A 19,254-nucleotide genomic window follows, 5' to 3' on the forward strand; every position below is an offset into this window, starting at 1 on the left:
CATACGGGCACAAAAAAATCAGCAAATAGCCTACACCAAGAAAACTATTCAGAGAACATTTTGTTTGAACTTAATTTGCCAGCTGCTCTAAACAAATCCTGTGCCAAATGAACCCTTCATTATTGCCCATTGAAATCTGCCACAATATGGGTAAACTTGCTTGCAGCTTGGCCAGATAACAATGTCCAGCATATAAGCAGGGGAAGAAAAAGTTGGCTTTGTATAGCGTTCTAAGCTATTCATGTTTTTCTGAAGTAGCCGTAGGCACATTCTGAAGTATAGTGAGACACCAGCTGCAGATAGGGGATAATATTTGAAAAATTCAGGAGTGGTGCTGCATGATCATCTTTGCCCCCCATCTACACACTCATGTTGTGCATATGTTTGCCTCACCGTGATCTAAATTGTTTTTCATGTGTTTATATTGTTTTAAGCTGTTTTCAGGGGAAAGGTAAAGCTAGCTTTTAGCAGCTCATTGAGTTCTCCTGCATCTGGGTCTGGGGGGAACTTGCTGTGCACCCATTTGGGACAAATATCATGGACATAGGATTAAACTTTTCATATCTAAGGGGTCAGATGTGTGTGTAGCCACAGGACTATTCACTGTTTTTTAAATTCTTTCTTGTCCTGTTCAGCCAATACAGCGTAATCAATGTCATTTGTTTTGTTTCTTCCCCTAGCAGCTGTCTACTTGATTCGTTGCAGTTGAGCAGAATCATAAATGCCTAGTCTATATGAGCTTCCCTCTTGCTTGTAACAAATTTTCCTGTTTTTACTCATTTGTTAGGTTTCTCAGGTCAGTGCCCAGCAGCCAGTCCAAGGGGAACTTATGCTTAGGTATCAGCAACTTCAGTCCCGACTGTCTACATTGAAAATTGAAAACGAGGAGGTAAGATTTGCCTCTAGCTATGGTGTGAGATAAGTTTTTGCTGTCTCTAGAATGTCAAAACTGATCACCTGCACATTAATATTGAATTATGCTGATGAGGCATTAATGGCTAACCTTCTGGTAATATCTGACAGGGAGAATATCCATATCCCTCACCTCTTCCACATGTGGGTTTTCTTCTGTTTGCACAAATATTCATTCCTTGGTCATAGAGTTTTCATATTTTCATTGCTGAAACTGTAAGGCTTGAAATGATTTTTAAAAAGATGGCACATAGGCCATAAGCAAGATCAGCACCCTAAAACTCAACCCTGGGGACAGACTGATCAGCTTTGACATAGTATCCCTGTTCACTAAGGTACTGATAAAGGACACCCTGACACTCATCCAGCAGATCTTTCCAGAAGACATCAAGGCCCTCTTCCAACACTGCCTAATGACCAGCTGTTTCCAGTGGGATAATGAATTCTATGAACAGACTGAGTGGCCATGGGGAGCCCCCTCAGACCGGTTATAGCAAACTTCTACATGGAGCATTTTGAAAAACAAGCCCTGGCTTTGGCACCCCTCACACCCACAGTCTGATTCCGATATGTGGATGACACCTTTGCAATTTGTAGCCACGGTGAAGAAAAATTGGAAGAATTTCTGAACCATCTCAACAGCATCCACCCAAATATACAGTTCACCATGGAAAAAGAAATAGAGGGCCAACTCCCGTTCTTGGATGTCATGGTCCTACGCAAAACTGACCTCCGACTGGGACACAAAGTCTACAGAAAACCCACCCACACAGACCAGTACCTACACAAAAACTCCAACCACCACTCACAGCAAAAAAGAGGCATAATCAAAACAGTGGTAAACCATGCAAATCGGAACTGTGAAGCTCAGTTTCTCAGCACTGAACTCAACCATCTGAATTGGGCCCTACAGGCAAATGGCTACTCCAAAAATGCAATCACAAGAGCCATCAAACCAAGAAAACAACACCGAACTGAAGAAGGAAAACAGCCACCCACAAATAAAGTATTTCTGCCATACATCAAAGGGGTCACGGACCGCATGGGGAAACTTTTGAAAAAACACAACCTACAAACAGTATTCAAGCCCACCACAAAAATGCAACAAATGTTACGGTCAGCAAAGGACAGAAGGGACCCCCTCACCACTGCAGGAGTATACCGGATACCTTGCAGTTGTGGTCAGGTATATATTGGAACCACAAAACGAAGCATCCACACCAGAATCAAAGAACATGAGAGACACTTCAGACTAAAACAACCAGAAAAATCTGCAGTAGTTTAACATGCCCTAAAACAAGCTGGACATGAAATTCTATTTCAAAATACTGAAATACTGGACAACATCAGCAATCATTACGTCAGACTGCACGGGGAAGCCATTGAAATCCACATGCACCAGCAGAACTTCAACAAAAAAGAGGAAACTTTGAAACTGAACAAAACTTGGCTGCCAGCTCTGAAAAATACAGCGTGCAAAAGGTCAACGACCTCTACCCAGCCACAAGGAGCGGGGATCACTATACACAAAAGACCAGCTAATGACACCCATCAACCACAGTGACAGATAGTCTCTCCTTCTTATCACAACAATACACCCACAGTAAGACACACTAATCACCCATCTACAGAAAAAGACAAAAGCCCATCTCACAGCCATAAATACTCCACTCCCAAGCCAACTACACCAGAGCACAGAGTGCTGTCCTCTGAAGATGCCGGCCACAGAGACTGGCGAAACATTAGGAAGAACAACCTTCAGAACATGGCCAAAGAGCCTGAAAAACCCACAACAACCAAAATGTTGTATGTTTGCAATATCAGCATCTTGTTTTTTATGTTCGTATAATGCAATTCTAGTTCAATTCCTTATTTGGGTATTCCAAAGCTGAGTAATATTGATGTGGGGGGGAAGTGCATTACTTCACCCCTTCTCCACTACCATTTTCATTACCCACCACTGTGGAAGACTGTGTTATGAAGAGTAGGGGTTCCTCTATCCATGGAACTTATGCATGCAATTAAGAATACTAATTATCTTGATCTCAGTGTTACAGTCCATGGAGCACCTCCATGAATAGAAGAGGGTCTTCTTTAAAAACATTGACATTCATATGTGGAAGATGATGGAAGAAACCACACATAGGATTAGCCTCATGTATTCAGGTTCTTCAGTTTTAGAATGCCTGACTAAACTAACAGAGTTGTAACTAGTGATTTTTATGCAAGGGAAAAACAAACAAAAAACCCACAACTCTAGGATATACCAAATTAAGAGGGCAGAGCCACAACAATTGTCCTATGCTCTGTTGATTCTTTTTGAAAGCAACAAGGTAAAAGCAGTCATCCATGCAGCCTAAAACTCACCAATCAACAGTAAGAAGTAGAGCACTGCACAGCACCCTGTTGCCAATCTGTAGTCAGCCCCACCCCACCCCATTTACCATCCCCAGAGGCTGGAAAAAGAAAGAAAAGATTACTCTCCACCAGCATGCATCATAGATGCAAAAAAGAAGAGGCAGCTGTTTGCATTCTGAACTCCTTGTTCTCCTTTAATTGCTGGTTTCAAGGCGACATCCTGACAAGCAAAGCATAATGGGAAAGGTATATGGAAGTTGAGTCATGGCAACTGGACTTCTTTCTTATCAGGTTGAAACATTTTGCTACTCATCCAACTTGGAAAGAAGTCCAGTTGCCATGACTCAACTTCCAGATGATCTCACCTGGCTGAATGAGAATCTTCACAGATAGATGGGAAAGGTAGTGTAGTGTTGAGGTTGCTTGCATTTTGAAACAGAGAAAGTACCCTTTCCATGCGTCCCAGGACTTTCCTTTGACACCAGAATTCAAAGTAGAGCCAGGAAGTACATCAGCTGCTTTTTCTTTTTTTTTTTCCTCCAGTGGTGTGGACTGCCAGAAATTTATTTTTTTCTATGGGTTTTTTGTTTGTTTGTTTTTAGTGTCCAGGAGATTGCAATGGGGAGCTGAGTAAGGCTCGTTGGTAGTGGGGGACATGCCAGATGGTATTTCCCAGTACAGATGGTTTAGCTTGGGGCTCCATAACTGTCTATCTTTAGCTCATTGCTTCTGAGGAGGATCAGCAGAGGACAGGGGCATCGTTGTGCTGTGCCCTCTAAATTTGGTACCCTGGGATTTAGTCCCAGCTGTCCTGCCTTGGTTATGACCCTGACACATGCTGTATACTATGGTTGGTTTCACTCAAGTAGTTGCCTTTTCACGCTTGCTTTCCAAACTCATTCTGGAATATGTTTTTCTTTGCCCTTCTTTTTGTTTACCCAGATTAAGAAGACAACTGAAGCTACTTTACAGACAGTACAAGATATGGTCACCATTGAGGACTATGATGTTTCTGAATGTTTCCAGCATAGTCGTTCAACTGAATCTGTGAAGTCAACTGTTTCTGAGACCTATTTGAGCAAGCCTAGTATTGCTAAGAGAAGAGCAAACCAGCAGGAGACTGAACAGTTCTATTTTATGGTAAATGATTAATAATTTCTCAGCCATGAGATGTTCTCTCAGTATAGTTTTTTTTTTTCAAAGTCAGTAGAATGTAGGTAGCCAAAATGTAGATGTGACACACATTGATCTATATGTTTGCAGAAATTCAGAGAGTACCTAGAAGGGAGCAACCTCATCACAAAACTTCAGGCAAAACATGATTTACTGCAGCGAACACTTGCGGAAGGTAGGTGATTCAGAATAAATTTCGTACAAAACTTTAAAACATATTTTAGTGCAATGTGTTCTCGAAGGCTTTCATGGCTGGGATCCGATGGTTGTTGTACATTTTTCAGGCTGTTTGGCTGTGCTCTGGAGGCTTTTCTTCCTGACGTTTTGCCAGTCTCCGTGGCTGGCATCTTCAGAGGACAGGAGCTAGAACTCTGTCTTTGTTCTGATGTAGTGTGTGGGATTGTTGAGTATTTGTAGTTGTGGGATCAGGTTTTGTTCTTTTCAATATATTGAGTGATTCCTGTGATCAGGGTGTTTTTGTTATGGGTGTATTGTTGTGATAAGGAGGGAGATGATACATCACTGTGATTGATGGGTGTCATTAGCTAGTCTTTTATTTTAGTGCACTTTAACTTGGCTGAGATATGACAAGAAACCATGTGGACCAAAAGTGGAAAATTATTGTGTACAATCTCAGTAAAACTAAATTCAACTCTCTATGATGGCCAGACCTGGTAAACTGTTATTTGTTTGAACCAAACTTTGCATCCTCCACTCCTTGTTTATTATGAGCCATTTTTGCTGCAGTTTCTGAATGATAAAGCCCAAAACTACTGCCGTGTTTCCCCAAAAATAAGGCAGGGCCTTATATTAAATTTTGCTCGAAAAAACACATTAGGGCTTATTTTCAGAGGATGTTTTATTTTTTTCATGTACAACAATCTACACTTATTCAAATACAGTCATGTCATCTTCTTCTGATTGCTGTAAAATGCTGTACAATGGTGGAGGGCAGGGTTTCACTTAACTGGGGCTTATTTTTGGGGTAGGGCTTATATCATGAGCATCCTGAAAAATCACACTAGGGCTTATTTTCAGGTTAAGTCTTATTTTCAGGAAAACAGGGTAGTGGGAAAAAACATTCTTCACTCCTGCCTTAAATGATAAATTCTTGAGAATAAATGAGTTATAGACTGATTTCACACTTTCACACTTTGACATGTTCATCATAGATCAATCCCAAAATCCACGTTCCTGTTAGGAAATATTCCCATTCCTTTTTCGGTAAAAGAAAAATTATAAAACCACATACATCTGTGAGGATTCTCAGTCAACCAGGCGAGGTTATCTGGAAGGAGTCATGGCAACTGGACTGCTTTCTTATTATGTGGAAAAGTTTTGCTACTCATCCAGGTAGCTTCTTCAGTCTGAGGACGATTGGTAGGAGATCCCTAATATATCCTCCATGTTGGTTTCACTTTCCCCCATTCAGACCAGGGGAAGGTGAAACCAATGTGGAGGATTATATCAGGGGTCTCCTACCAACTCTCCTCAGACTGAAAAAGCTACTTGGATGAGTAGTGAAACATTTCAGAGTAATAAGGAAGAAGTCCAGTTGCCATGACTCAACTTCTAGATCAGTGGTTCTTAACCTTTGTTACTCGGATGCTTTTTAACTGCAACTCCCAGAAACCCCAGTCAGGACAGCTGATGGTGAAGGCTTCTGGGAGTTGCAGTCCAAAACTCCTGAGTAACCCAAGGTTAACAACCAGTGTTCTAGATAAAACCACATACACTTCCCACTCCAACAACGCTGGCATTAAGGGTTTCAGACCTCCATGTAGTTCAGAATCTGTGTATAATTCTTATGCACACACACCCCAAAATGTAACTACCATACTTCAAATGCTACCTTGGACAGACAGGCCCTCCTGGAGAATCCCTCCCTTGCCAACCTATTTCTTGGAAATGAGGGTTTTCTGTCTTGCACGGCGTACTTGCTCAAGCTTCAACCCACAGAAATGCCCAAGGACAGGATGGGAGGAGAAAATGGCTTCCCTTGCCATTTGGTTATAGGTGGAGGGGGCGGGGGAATTCACATATAACCAGAATCACACTATTTGGATCTGTGCAATTAAAACAAAAATCAGTGTTTTTTGTTTTTGTTTTTTTAACTCATTACAATTCATGGTTATTTTGAGGGGGCGAACCCAATTATGAATAATTACTTCAAAAAAGTCTGGAAGGACTAATAGGCAGGAGGAAATAAAAAAGAAATGGATAAACCTTGCTTTGGCAGAATTAGCTACCCCACTGTGTAAGACCATATGTGACCAATTTGTGTGTCAAATGCTCTGTATTATACCTCCTAGGAGTCATGATATCTTTCTCTCTTAATAGCAGTACCTTGCATCTTCTGCTACAGTATTTATTAACTGCTTCCCTCTAGGCTGAAATAGTGCCTGATAATGAGAAGAATACATTACAAACTTTCTGTACACCAGCATGGTGTCACCCGTTTGTTCATTATATTATTGAGAAAATGTGTCCTGTATTTCAAAGTGTACTCCTAGTGGAGTAATTCTTGTTAACAGTGGGATTTCTTGTATTATCATAAATCACAGAAAAATCTTCCTTTCATGTTTTTCAGTAGGATTAATAATCATGTTACTGGAGCCTTGCAAAAACAAGTTTAAAAATACGTGTTACCCATGTGATTTAGTACCCGCCTCACCTGCCCTAATCTGGGAAGGTCACTTTCAAAGCAATTAAGTCTGTTACTTTGGGGGAGGAATCAGAATGCTACAAACTGCTGGCCCCTGATGCAGAACAAATTCCATTCCCCTTGCAGTCGTTGCCATCTCAGCATCTACAAGAGAATCTAAAGCAGCAGCACAGGGAGCAGCAGGAGCCAGCATTTGAGCCATGGAATATGGTTCTGCCACCATTTAGCGGTGCTACACCACTTACGTTGTTGTTCTTGTTACGTGCTGTCAAGTCATCTCTGATATATGGCAACACTATGAATGAGTGATTTCCAAAATGTCCTGTCCTTAGTTGCCCTGCTCAGCTCCTGCAAACTGAAGCCTATGGCTTCCTTTAGGGACTCAGTCCACCTCATGTTTGGTCTTCCTCTTTTCCTGTTGTCTTCCACCTTTCCCAGCATGATTGTCTTTTTCAGGGAATCCTGCCTTCTCACGATGTGCCAAAAGTAGGACAGTCTCAGTTTCAGATTTTTGCCTCCAGAGAGATTTCAGACTTGATTTGATCCAGAACCCACTCATTTGTCTTTTTAGCAATCCAGGGTATCCGTGAAGCTCTCCTCCAGCACCACATTTGAGACAAATCATTTGTTCTTGTCAATTGTCCAGCTGTCATATACACATAAACACATACTTTCACACCACTACATGAACAAAAAAGTAACTCAGAAGTTTCATTTATACCAACCAAAGAATGAGGGCATTCCTCATTAAGTCCAGATCATAATGTAATTTGATTGTACCCTTCTGAAACTTCTTTGGGAAAGAAATTAATTACTTAAGTATTTGTAGCCAGCTACTTCCAAGTTCTTTACTTGCCTGTATCTGCTACTCCTTACACAGACATGATTCCTCAAGTTTGATTCATTCCAGAGTTTAGGATCAGTCTGCACTGCAGCAATAACAGCATATTCTAGAGTTAAAATCACATTCAGAATGTTCTGCCACCTAATTACTATAATTGTGTTAATTTAGTCTAATATTGGACTGATCATTTGCTGAACTAGCACATGTGGATTTATTTTCTGCACATGTGACTGAATTTACTGTAATACCTTGCAAGGCTTCTGTTCATTTCAGTGAAGCCATTGCAAGAGCTGCTAAGCCATGTCTGTTGAACTCAATGAGGGGTGCGCAACAGCAATAGTAAGTTAATGTGCACCACGTGTTTACATTACTTAATGTGAAGTTTCACATTATTGCGTAACAGTTATTAAATATTTACTTCCCTAGCTACAGCTACATCTAACAAATATGCATTTTTTACTTCGTGACTTATGGCAATATGCCTGGCAAGCTTTACATGTTATTTAAAATTTGGATAGCTCATTAAAATGTGCAAGCCCAGAATAGGAAAACGAAATGAAGTTTGTTTTGCTCAATGTACAGTATAAAACCTATTTACTCCTATAAGAGAGACGCTTTAGAAGACCCACTTTGTTCTAGCCTTGCCTTCTGAATATTTCAAAACATACTTTGGAAATGTTAACCATTCCCCTCAGTATCCAAGCATAAATATTGCAAAAAAAGATGAAAATTTGTAGTTAGAATTAAATTAAGATTGAATATGGTTTTTGTTGTTGTTGTGCATATTGAATTTTAATTATTGTAAGCCGCCCAAAGACCTCTGGGTAGAGTGGGCGGCATATAAATTCAATAAATAAATAAATAAATAATAGAATATAAAGGGAAACCACTTTCAGTTCCATCTGTTTTTACATTTTTACTCCTTGATCCCTTAGGTCACAGAGCAGAATATATGACTACAAGGTAAGACACTGACATGATTTACAATGGTTTACACTGTAGAGAGCTATGAATGTAATAAAGTTGACAGGTTAGAAAAAATATAGCCTGTGATAATATGTAAATCATTCTTTCCAGCGCAGATGCCACACATGGACTCCCCTGGCTTCATGGCTTACCATATACATTTGATGTCCTCAGCCAGCCATAGATCTGTGGAAAATGTATTGTAAGAAAGGAAGCCAGCCTCCTTGGTTAAGGCCATTGAGCATAGGCTCTATTGGATGAAACCAATGCCCTGGATCTGTTCCAGTCGGGCTTCAGGCCGCATCATGGTACATAAACGGCATTGGCCACACTGTTGGAGGGAGGCTGATGGGGGCAAAATGTCCTTGTTGGTCCTCCTTGATATCTCAGCAGCCTTTGATACCGTCAACGACGGTATCCTCCTGAGGAGGCTCTCCAAGTTAGGAATCGGTGGACTGATGCTTGCCTGGCTCCATTCCTTCTTGGATGACCATCGTCAGAGAGTACAGATTGGGGAGGGTGTTTCGGCCCCGTGGAGTCTCAACTGTGGGGTTCCGCAGGGCTCGATCATCTCCCCAATGTTGTTTAATATCTATATGAGGCCACTGGGTGGGGTCATCAGGTCATGTGGGGCCTCGTGCCATCAGTACACTGTACATCTCCTTTTCACCTACCTCAGTGGATGCCGTTCTGTCCCTTCAGCGCTATCTGGAGGTTGTACTGCAGTGTGTGTAGGTGAATGGACTGAGGCTGAACCCAGACAAGACGGAGGTCCTGAGGGTGAGCGGCCCCTCCATTGGTGGTTTGGGAAGCTCCCTCTCTCTTTGGGGGGGTGACTCTCACCACAAAGAGTGAGGTTCACAGCTTGGGGGTCCATCTGGATCCAGTGCTCACCATGGAAACCCAGGTGGCGTCAGTGCTCCGCTCCGCCTACTTCCATCTGTGGCGGATTGCCCAGCTGCATCCCTATCTTGATGGTGGGGCGCTTACCACTTTGGTCCATGCGCTTGTAATCTCGAGATTAGACCACTGCAATGCACTCTACATGGAGCTACCTTTGAGATTGATGAGGAAGTTTCAAATGGTGCAGAATGCGGCGGCCAGACTTCTCAGTGGGATGAGAAAACATCAGCATATCTCACCCACACTGGCTGCCTTGCATTGGCTGCCCATTCATTTCCACATTGATTTCAAAGTGTTAATGATGACATACAAAGCTCTAAACAGTTAAGGGCCTCGATACCTAGCCTTCTCCCACCTAGATCTGCTCGAATCACTCATTATAGCCAGGAAAGATGGCTGAGGGGCCTAATGCCGAGGGAGGCCTGGAAAGAAAGAAGAAGAAACTGGGCTTTCTCGGCAGTGGCCCTTCAACTCTGGAATAGTCTCCCGTCAGAGATTTGCCTGGCTCCCTCACTGGGTGTTTTTAAGAGCCAATTTAAGACCTGGCTCTTTAGGCAGGCCTTCCCTCCTGTCACTACTTGATCTTTACTTCTTTATTTTTCTTTTCTGTCTTTATTTTTTCATTTAAGTTTTATCTTCCCATCTTGAATGATATTGTTGTTGTTGTTTAAATTGTTGTATTAACTGTTTTTATGCTATTTACTGTAAGCCGCCCAGAGTAGACGTTGTCTAAATGGGCTATCAATCAATCAGCCAATCAATAGCCTGTGTCTGCTTGAAATATTGTTAGGCTCAGGTGAAGTTAAACTTCAGACCTTGTACCTAAGAAACAGAACAATAGGATGAGAAGAACAGTAGTGAGATGGTGATGGGACATATCAGCTATTTAAGGTTTACTGGTCCTGCAGTTGTGTACTTGACATGAGCAGATCTTTCTGGGCAAGAACTGCACAGGGTGGTGGTTTGGGGGCTGGGATTCAAAGCTGTACTTCACAGCCTTCATATAGGTGGACAGAAGTATGCTGTGTTTTGCTTTATTAAAATTCTCTGGTCTGTGGTCATCAGAATTTAAATATGTTATTTTATTAAATCTACACACAATAGATCCAGTTCACATAGTTAGCATCTCCTTGGAATTCCATGTTTAAAGACAGCTGTTGAACTGGCTTCATTTTTTGCAATCTAACAAAGGTTTTCAGGAAACAAAATTGAGATTCCAAAAGAAATTCTGGAGTATTGCTATATTTGATACAACACTCCACTTTCTCTAATGTCCTGTAACACATTCTTTCTGTGTGTTCTATATACTGATAAACATATTTCACAATATCAGTTCATAAAATAAGTTATTCTGTTCAGAAGACGTATAATTTTTGAAAGAAAATAACACATACTAAAACCTTGATTGCATTTTGGAAATGTGTATATTATGAAACTGATTAATTACTTTGTTCCTGAACACTGATACTTAAAACCTTATGAAGCTCCTTAGTCCTCCCCTTCTGCCTTCTGTTTGAATATTACCCTCCCTAAAACTCCAGGATCTTTCTTCTAAATGCTAAAAACAGGAAATGTTTATAGCTTGATCTGAACCAAACTGAGAACTATTATTTCAAATTGTTTCTCAAGATTCTGGTCCTGTCCATCTGAGTTGATGGTCTCAACATTTCTTATTACAATGGCCAAAGCAGGTCACTGTGTTCATGCATGTTCTAGGGATTTTCCTTCCTTCTTGATCAATAGAAAACTTATTAGAATTCAGAAAGGAAAAAAAAAAGAATATTATATATGAACACATTCACACATTAATATGAACAATTACTTTTTTAAAAATTAATCAACTTTTCCAGGTGTGACTTAATGCTGATTATTCATTCTGAAAGGCTGTAGGGCTCAAAAGGTGGCAGGGATGGAGGCATGCACATAAAACCCACTCTCCATGTCCCACCCCACCTGATATTCCCACAGACCTTAGTGTGATTGGTGTGAAAGTGGAGCAAGGCAGGAGTTATCTGCATCATCATGCTGCCACCACCTTTTGAGTCCTACACACTTTCAGCCTTAACAGCTGAAAAAAGCTTGAATAATTTCGTTATGCTTTCATTCTTGCAAATGTGAATTTATTATAAGCTCCTGGCCATTTGTAAGTACTTAGTTATTTCTAAGTTTGAAATATACACAATGATTCAAGCAATAACTAGATTTTGGGTTGATACATGTTTTCAGTCCATTAAAAAAGGCAAACTTCCATGTTGGTAGCCTGGCAGTTTTTGTGTGAATTCACTAGGCCGCTGCTACTAAAATATTCTATTATATTGGTTCTGAAAATGTAAGGTTCTCTATGTTTCTCTATGACTTTAGAAATTCCTTGTATTACATGTACATTTATTCTGAATTTTAAGTCTTCTCTGCTAAAATCCATCCTGTTTTTTTTCTGTACTTTCTTTCCAAATAACACTTATAGTCGAGGACGAAGGAACTCACACACAAGGCATCAGGTATCATGTACTGAGTTGAAGGTGCTTCATTTGTTTTGTCTGTCTTTTGTGTTGCCTCTTGTATGTTGGGGACAATTTGCATTCAGAAATGATAGAGGCATGCCACCATTTTCTGGCATTTTTCTACTGAAGTTTTAGATTTAGATTCAGGCTGCTTATCTTACATTAAAGGAATCCACTATATCCAGTGAAAGATGTATAGGCAGCATATCTCCCCACAGCACCACTTTACAGATGCTCAAACACTTCCCATAATACAGGGCTTTATTTGTCATTTTCGGAATAGCAGTTTTTTCTTCACAGTAAGGCAATGCACTTGCAAGACAAAATCTTCTGCTTACCCTTCTCACTCAGTGACTTGGCCTCCATTAACAGAAAAAAGTGCAATAGCAAGATTACTTCTCGTACAGAGAATTGTCTTCCACTCTAGATCCCTGTATCTCTCTCTCCATCATGGAGAAAGGAATTTGGTTAGTTTGCAGTACACAGGACTTATATTTATTCTAGCTAGCTAGCTGTATATCTCAGTGAACTGGAATATCAGGGAATTGCAGTTTGTTTCACAACTGCACCTCCTGGGGGAAGAGCTAACCTTTATAACCTTGAGCAAACTGCACAGTCCTAAAGCATCATCAGAAGTAGTAGAGTGGAGTGATGAAGCACATCTTAATACTGTATACACGGCAAGAGTTACGTTAAGTTGGAATTGACTTGACAGCACTTAATTGATTAATTAATCTGTCCCTCTTGCATTGAAGTTGAAATCTCAGAATTATAACAAACATTAGGATGTAGTATGTGTGAAACATATCTATTTTAGCCTGTAATTTTGTTTTGTTGGATGTCCCAAAATTGCTGCTAGCCACCTGCCTTGTCTTGTGTGCTTTTGTGATAGTTGATTGTTTTATGTTAATTATATTTTATGTTTCTTTTTATCTTTTGTTGCACACCACCAAGAGTAATGATTGTTTGGTGGGTGATATATAAACCAAATAAATAAATAATTAAATAGTGCAAACAGTAGCGTTTCTAGCTGCTTTACGTGCACTGCAGATTTAACATGTCATCAGTATATTATCTATCTCAACTATTTTACTTGTTATGTTGTAAGGGTTTCAGACTTGAGAAAGGACAGATAAATGCAGGAACAGCATTATGGTTTATTTGACCAAGACTGTTGCAGCTGAAAGAGACTGTAGTCATTGTACTTTATTTGCTATAGCAGAATTAATTGTGTTCAGTGTGGCTTCATTGTCATTATTAGCAAGCAGATTGCCATGTTTTTACAGATGATATGTCCCTGGTAGAAATATACTATGCATGTGCTATGTAAGCTGTGCATTCTTGTTCATTTCCTGACAATATTGAAGAAGACTTATTTTAGGTAGGCACTTTGACATTCAAAGTGCATTACTGATGCACATTTGATTTTGTTGTTGTTGTCTAGTCATTAAGTTCTGTCCGACTCCTCGTGACCCCATGGACCAGAGCACGCCAGGCCCTCCTGTCTCCCACTGCCTCCCGGAGTTTGGTCAAATTTGATTGAGCAACACTTAAATTTACAGACCATCATTGGTTTGAGGCTGTAGGAATGTTAATCCTTAATGATAATTAATTCCTCTTTGCAGAAATAACCTCTCTTGTAGTACTTGTGGTATATTTTGGGTGATTTTGTTTCCCACCAGGACTCAGGGCAGGCGATCCCCCTCATAGTAGAAAGCTGCATCCGATTTATCAACTTGTATGGTGAGTTCCCAGATGCCATTTAACTTAAACTTAATTGTTATTGTTGTCTTCCCATTATTATGGTCAGTAATTATTGTGCTTTTTCTAAATGTTTGAATCACTTTCTAATAATAGTAGGAGAAGTTAATGAAGCTTTAATGTTGAACTAAGGAGCCTCATTGCAGTCAACGAGGAAGATCAACCAAAGGAAAAAAGGAGTGTCTTGAAAAATAATGTAATGTGTAGAACAGAGGGGGCACACTGAAAGGCAGCTTTGTTTGTTTGTTCAGTCGTTTAGTCGTGTCCGACTCTTCGTGACCCCATGGACCAGAGCACGCCAGGCCCTCCTATCTTCCACCGCCTCCCGGAGTTGTGTCAAATTCATGTTGGTTGCTTCGCAGACACTGTCCAACCATCTCATCCTCGGTCATCCCCTTCTCCTCTTGCCTTCACACTTTCCCAACATCAAAGTCTTTTCCAAGGAGTCTTCTCTTCTCATGAGATGGCCAAAGTACTGGAGCCTCAGCTTCAGGATCTGTCCTTCCAATGAGCACTCGCTGAAAGGCAGCAGGATTAGCTTAATACAACAGTGATAAGTGAAATGGAGTTAAATGGAATATGCGGTGATTGGACAAGCAATGAATGTGCAGAAGAATGTTGCAGGGAGGAGTAGGTGAAGAGCTTTTGGTTGGAGGGAACCTGGTGTCAAAATCTAGTTACAACTGTGTGTCAAAAAGCTGTAAACTGATTTTAGGATCTGGTAGCTAACACCTGACAATAAGATATAAATGAATAAATAACAGGTTAATAATTATTTGTCATTTGCAATAGATTCGACTCTTAATAACTAATTTCACATATTTATCACTCTTATTTTTCAGGTCTTCAGCATCAGGGTATTTTCAGAGTTTCTGGTTCCCAGGTGGAAGTCAATGATATTAAAAATTCATTTGAGCGAGGTGATTATATATTCCCCCATGCATGTATAATTGTATTTTGGATTTCGGTTCACAAAAGCTTATGGAAACAAATCTGTTTCAGTAACATTAGCTCTGGCATTCTAAATCTTTTAATAGTGAAATGCTTCCATTCCTTGAAACTTAATAATTAAGTTTCAAGGGATACATACAGTGTCTTGCTGCACAGGATTCTGTGTATCTGACCTTGTGTGGAATGTGTCAGCTGTGCTAATGCTGCAGTTTCTTAGAATGACATGTATGTTTCCAGGAAATCAGTGCAAACCATACATGGGTTCATCATTTGTCACTTCTAACATTAAATCAACACCTTAGGAGCCAGCTGAAGCCATTGTCTGGACTTCCTTTTAGTGTTTCTGGACAGCTTATTTTTCCCAACATGCACCACAGTGTGGCCTGCAAACATAATATAACAAAAGATTATTGCATTGAATTATTCAGATTTAACAGGCGACAGATGCCTTGAGTCCCCTTATCAGGAGAAAGGCAGCATATAAATAAAACAAAGAAATAAAGAACAGTGGTTTCTCACTACATAAATAGGATTTTGTAACCCTCCTCCTCCCTTGTGTACCCAAAGAGGGAATTGAACGGGTGCACTCTCAGTTTCAAAATAACTACAATTCATTGTAATGACGAAACGTGGGAAAGAATTTCTTTAATCCAGTGCTGGAGAAATTTTCCCCTCACCCGTGTTTTGAACCATAACCCTTATAATCTCTTACCATTAGTCAAGCTGACAAGTTCTTTTAGGTCAAAAATGTCTAGAAAGCCAAATTCCTCCATCTTCGGTATATGGTATGGATCTTACCTCTTCTAACCTAGCTGCTCACTGATACTGGCATAGCAGCAATTAGATTATACCCCTATCCATGTATGTATGTCTGTCTGTCTGTCTGTCTGTCTGTCTGTCTGTCTGTCTGTCTGTCTATATTTATATTCTGCCCATCGAGTGGCAAGCCATTACTCTGGGCCTCTAACAGCAAACAAATACACATACACCCATCCAGCAACAGAGAATACCCAAATCGTGAAAACACCCCCAAAACCAACTGTGACAGCAAACTTAATTCAAAAACAATCGTATGGGACGGGGGGGGGGAATAATAGGAGGAAGATAATTCTAAAGGCCTCCTTAAAATCTCAGATTTCACATGTCTTGTGAAGGTCAAGAGGGAAAGAGACTGGCATATATCGGCATGCAACATGTTCCACAGTGTTGCAGCCACCACCAAAAAAGCCCAGTTTCTTGTAGTGTTTATCTGGGCTTCTCTTGGAGTGACCACTCATAACTGTGAAGCCTGCAAAAACCAGCCTGGGTAGATGATCTGAGAGAGGGACACTCTGGAACAAGTAGAGGTCCCAAATCATTAAGGGCTTTATAAGTTATTACTAGCACTTTGATTTTGGCACGGAAACAAACAGGGAGCCAGTGCTGATGCACTAGAAACACGGAGTTGTGGCTGTATCTCCAAGCTCCTGACATTTACCTAGCTGCTGCATTTTGCACATTCAGTAGCTTCTATATCACTTTCAAAGGCAGCCCCACATAGACAGCATTGCGGTAATTGGTCCTAGAGATTACCAACACATGGGACGCTGTGATCAGGTGTTTTCTGTCCAGGAAGGGCTGTAAGTGTGCAATCTGCTGGAAATGGAAAGAGGCAGACCTGGCCACAGCATAATTTTGCTTCTCCATGGAGAGTGCCTAACTCAGAAGCACCTCTAAGTCACTGACCTGATCATTTAAGGGGAGAGTGACCCCCATCCAGACCAGACAGAATCCCTCTAGCCAGCTTCCCCTCAGACCAGCATGATCTCAATCTTGTCTGGATTCAGCTTCAATCTGTTAGCCCTCATCCAGTCAATATTCGAGGTCAAGCACCACTCCAGGGTCTGAATAGTTTCCATAAAAGGGAGAGATAAAGTTGTATCAGCATACTGATGACAGCAAACTGCAAATCTCTAGATGACCTATTCCAACAGACTTCTAAAGATGTTAAAGAGCATTGGGGAGATGATCACTCCCTGTGGGAGTCCACAACATATAATCCCCCATGGTCAAAACATACTGAACCCTCTGGACATGGATATCAAGGAAGGATCAGAGCTAGAATAATGCTGAACTCCCAACCCCTAAACTTGACAGGCTTTCCTGGAGGATATCATGGGTGACAATATTTGTTTGTATGTTTGTTTGTTTGTTTGTTTAACTTATATGCCGCCCACACTACCCGAACGTCTCTGGGAGGCTTACAGCATTTAAAATACAATAAAAAGGCAAAATAAAAAGGCAAAATAATTAAAATGCAATTAAAATATATATTCTAAAAATTGCCATCACACCCACAGCTGATATTATTTCAGTTAAAAGCCTTCTGGAACAGGAAGGTTTTGACCTGGTGCCGAAATGTCATCAGCGTTGGCGCCAGACGAATCTCAGTTGGGAGGGCATTCCATAGTCTGGGGGCAGTTGCCAAAAAGATCCTTTCACTCCAGTATTGAGAGCCGTTGAAAAGTGAAGGAGGACCAACAAGGTCACACTATCCTAGTCGGCCTCCCTTAACAGGTTATCAAACTGAGTAACCAGAATAGTTATCAAACTGAGTAACTATGCCTCAGTCCTATGGCATAGCCTGAACTCCAATTGTAATGGATCCAGACTATCGGTATCTCCCAGTAACATCTGCAGCTAACCTGCCACAACCACATACATTGAACATACACAGAGAGGAAGTATATTAGCTGTGACCCTTTGCACATTTCTATCTAGTGACTTTCTGAAGAGGTGTGAATTCTGACTTTGACTGTTAATTCTGACATTGACTTTTGAATTCTGTGAACTTTGATAAAAGTGCTCTGCTTTTATGTAATGTAAAGCAACATTTGTTTGTTATGATTTTCTGAGGACACACCTGCTGTTTAAAAATTGCTTGTGAAAGGCATTGAGAATATGAATGCTGCAATGTTAGTGTGTATCCAGGTCAGGATTTGATACTCAGCCAGCAATTACCTCAGATTCAGATAAAACTAGGTACAATCATTTCTGAAAAGAATAGCAGCTATAAACACACATCCCTGCCCTCCTTTGGGATCTTGCTGACTACTTTTTAATTTGCAGCCAGACATTTACAGATTGTTTCTTCATTAAATAGATCCATGGAGAAAAGCCAGTTCTTTAAATAAAATGTAAGAGCAGGTTATAAAAAATTCTGTTAAGCTGTTCAACACCAGAGCACAAAAATCAAACAGATGGGAACACATATATGTAGAACAGATTTGTCTTTGCAGTTAATGTGTTTGGTGGAAAACATACTTACTCTATTACCTTGTGGTTTTTTAGCAGTGTTTCTTTTAACTCTTTCACTTCACACTCACTTATTTACTCACTTGTGCAGTTACATCTCCTTTCAACCATATAGGCCAATACCTAATTTCAAAATTAAACAATTCACTTTGAAACATTATATTGTGTGTTAAAAGGCTCAGTTTGAAGGAGATCCAAAATAAAATGGCTGACAGTACGTGCCTATTTAACAAGTCTGTGAGAAGCCACTCTTCCATTTCTGTGTACAAATTTCAGTTGGCCACATCTCCAGGAAGGATATTATGGATATTAATATCTAGGAAGGATATTATGTAGAAGGCACAGAAAAAGAGTGAGCAAAATGGCCAAAGGGCTGGAACAATTCCCAGACATTTGTTTTTGAGGCTTCTAATTTAGAGCAATGGGGAACAAGATATAGGTTTGTAAAATTGTATGGGGATACTGTATGGAAATATGTTTTTCTCTTTTTCTTATATTACATAAGCCCATGAATCATCAAATGAAGGTAAATGGTAGAGTAAAGATAAAAGGAAGTAATTAAACAGTGCATAGTTAAACTATGGGAAATGGTACTTACAAGCTAGGGTGATGGTCATCAGTGTATATGTGTTTTTTAAGTATACAAATGCATGGAGGATAAAACTATTACAGTCAACCCCTGACTTTCAAACGGCCCTAGTTACAGACATTTCGACTTACGAACCGCTCTGATAGGAAAATATGGACTCGACTTGCGAACTTGGATTTGAGTTACGAACAGAAAAAAGTGCGTGGAAGGCAGGGAAAGAGGGAAATTTGAACTTTCAGTTAGCGAAGAGGCTGCTTGTCTGCTTGCTCGCTCATCCAAGCGGTTAGAGAGTGGGAAGAGAGACCTGGGACTGCCTGGTATTGTCTTTTTTAAATGT

The 19,254-nt window shown here is 40.4% G+C and overlaps 1 protein-coding gene across 3 annotated transcripts in view; it reads left to right on the forward strand.

Annotated features, from left to right (window-relative positions):
* SRGAP1 (SLIT-ROBO Rho GTPase activating protein 1) overlaps nucleotides 1-19,254 on the forward strand; it is a 145,842-nt gene that overhangs the window by 107,327 nt on the left and 19,261 nt on the right. For 2 of the 3 annotated variants that reach the window (XM_020786024.3, XM_078376893.1), the window contains exons 8-14: nucleotides 788-889; nucleotides 4,213-4,410; nucleotides 4,534-4,618; nucleotides 8,888-8,915; nucleotides 12,286-12,319; nucleotides 14,005-14,065; nucleotides 14,926-15,003. In XM_020786024.3, coding sequence (XP_020641683.3) covers nucleotides 788-889; nucleotides 4,213-4,410; nucleotides 4,534-4,618; nucleotides 8,888-8,915; nucleotides 12,286-12,319; nucleotides 14,005-14,065; nucleotides 14,926-15,003 — 586 coding nt within the window. Of the gene's footprint in view, nucleotides 1-787; nucleotides 890-4,212; nucleotides 4,411-4,533; nucleotides 4,619-8,887; nucleotides 8,916-12,285; nucleotides 12,320-14,004; nucleotides 14,313-14,608; nucleotides 15,004-19,254 lie in introns of all 3 variants that reach the window. The other variant, XR_013537065.1, reaches the window with a different exon arrangement.

The sequence above is a fragment of the Pogona vitticeps genome, chromosome 5 (genome assembly GCF_051106095.1).
Source record: "Pogona vitticeps strain Pit_001003342236 chromosome 5, PviZW2.1, whole genome shotgun sequence".
Taxonomy (NCBI): domain Eukaryota; kingdom Metazoa; phylum Chordata; class Lepidosauria; order Squamata; family Agamidae; genus Pogona; species Pogona vitticeps.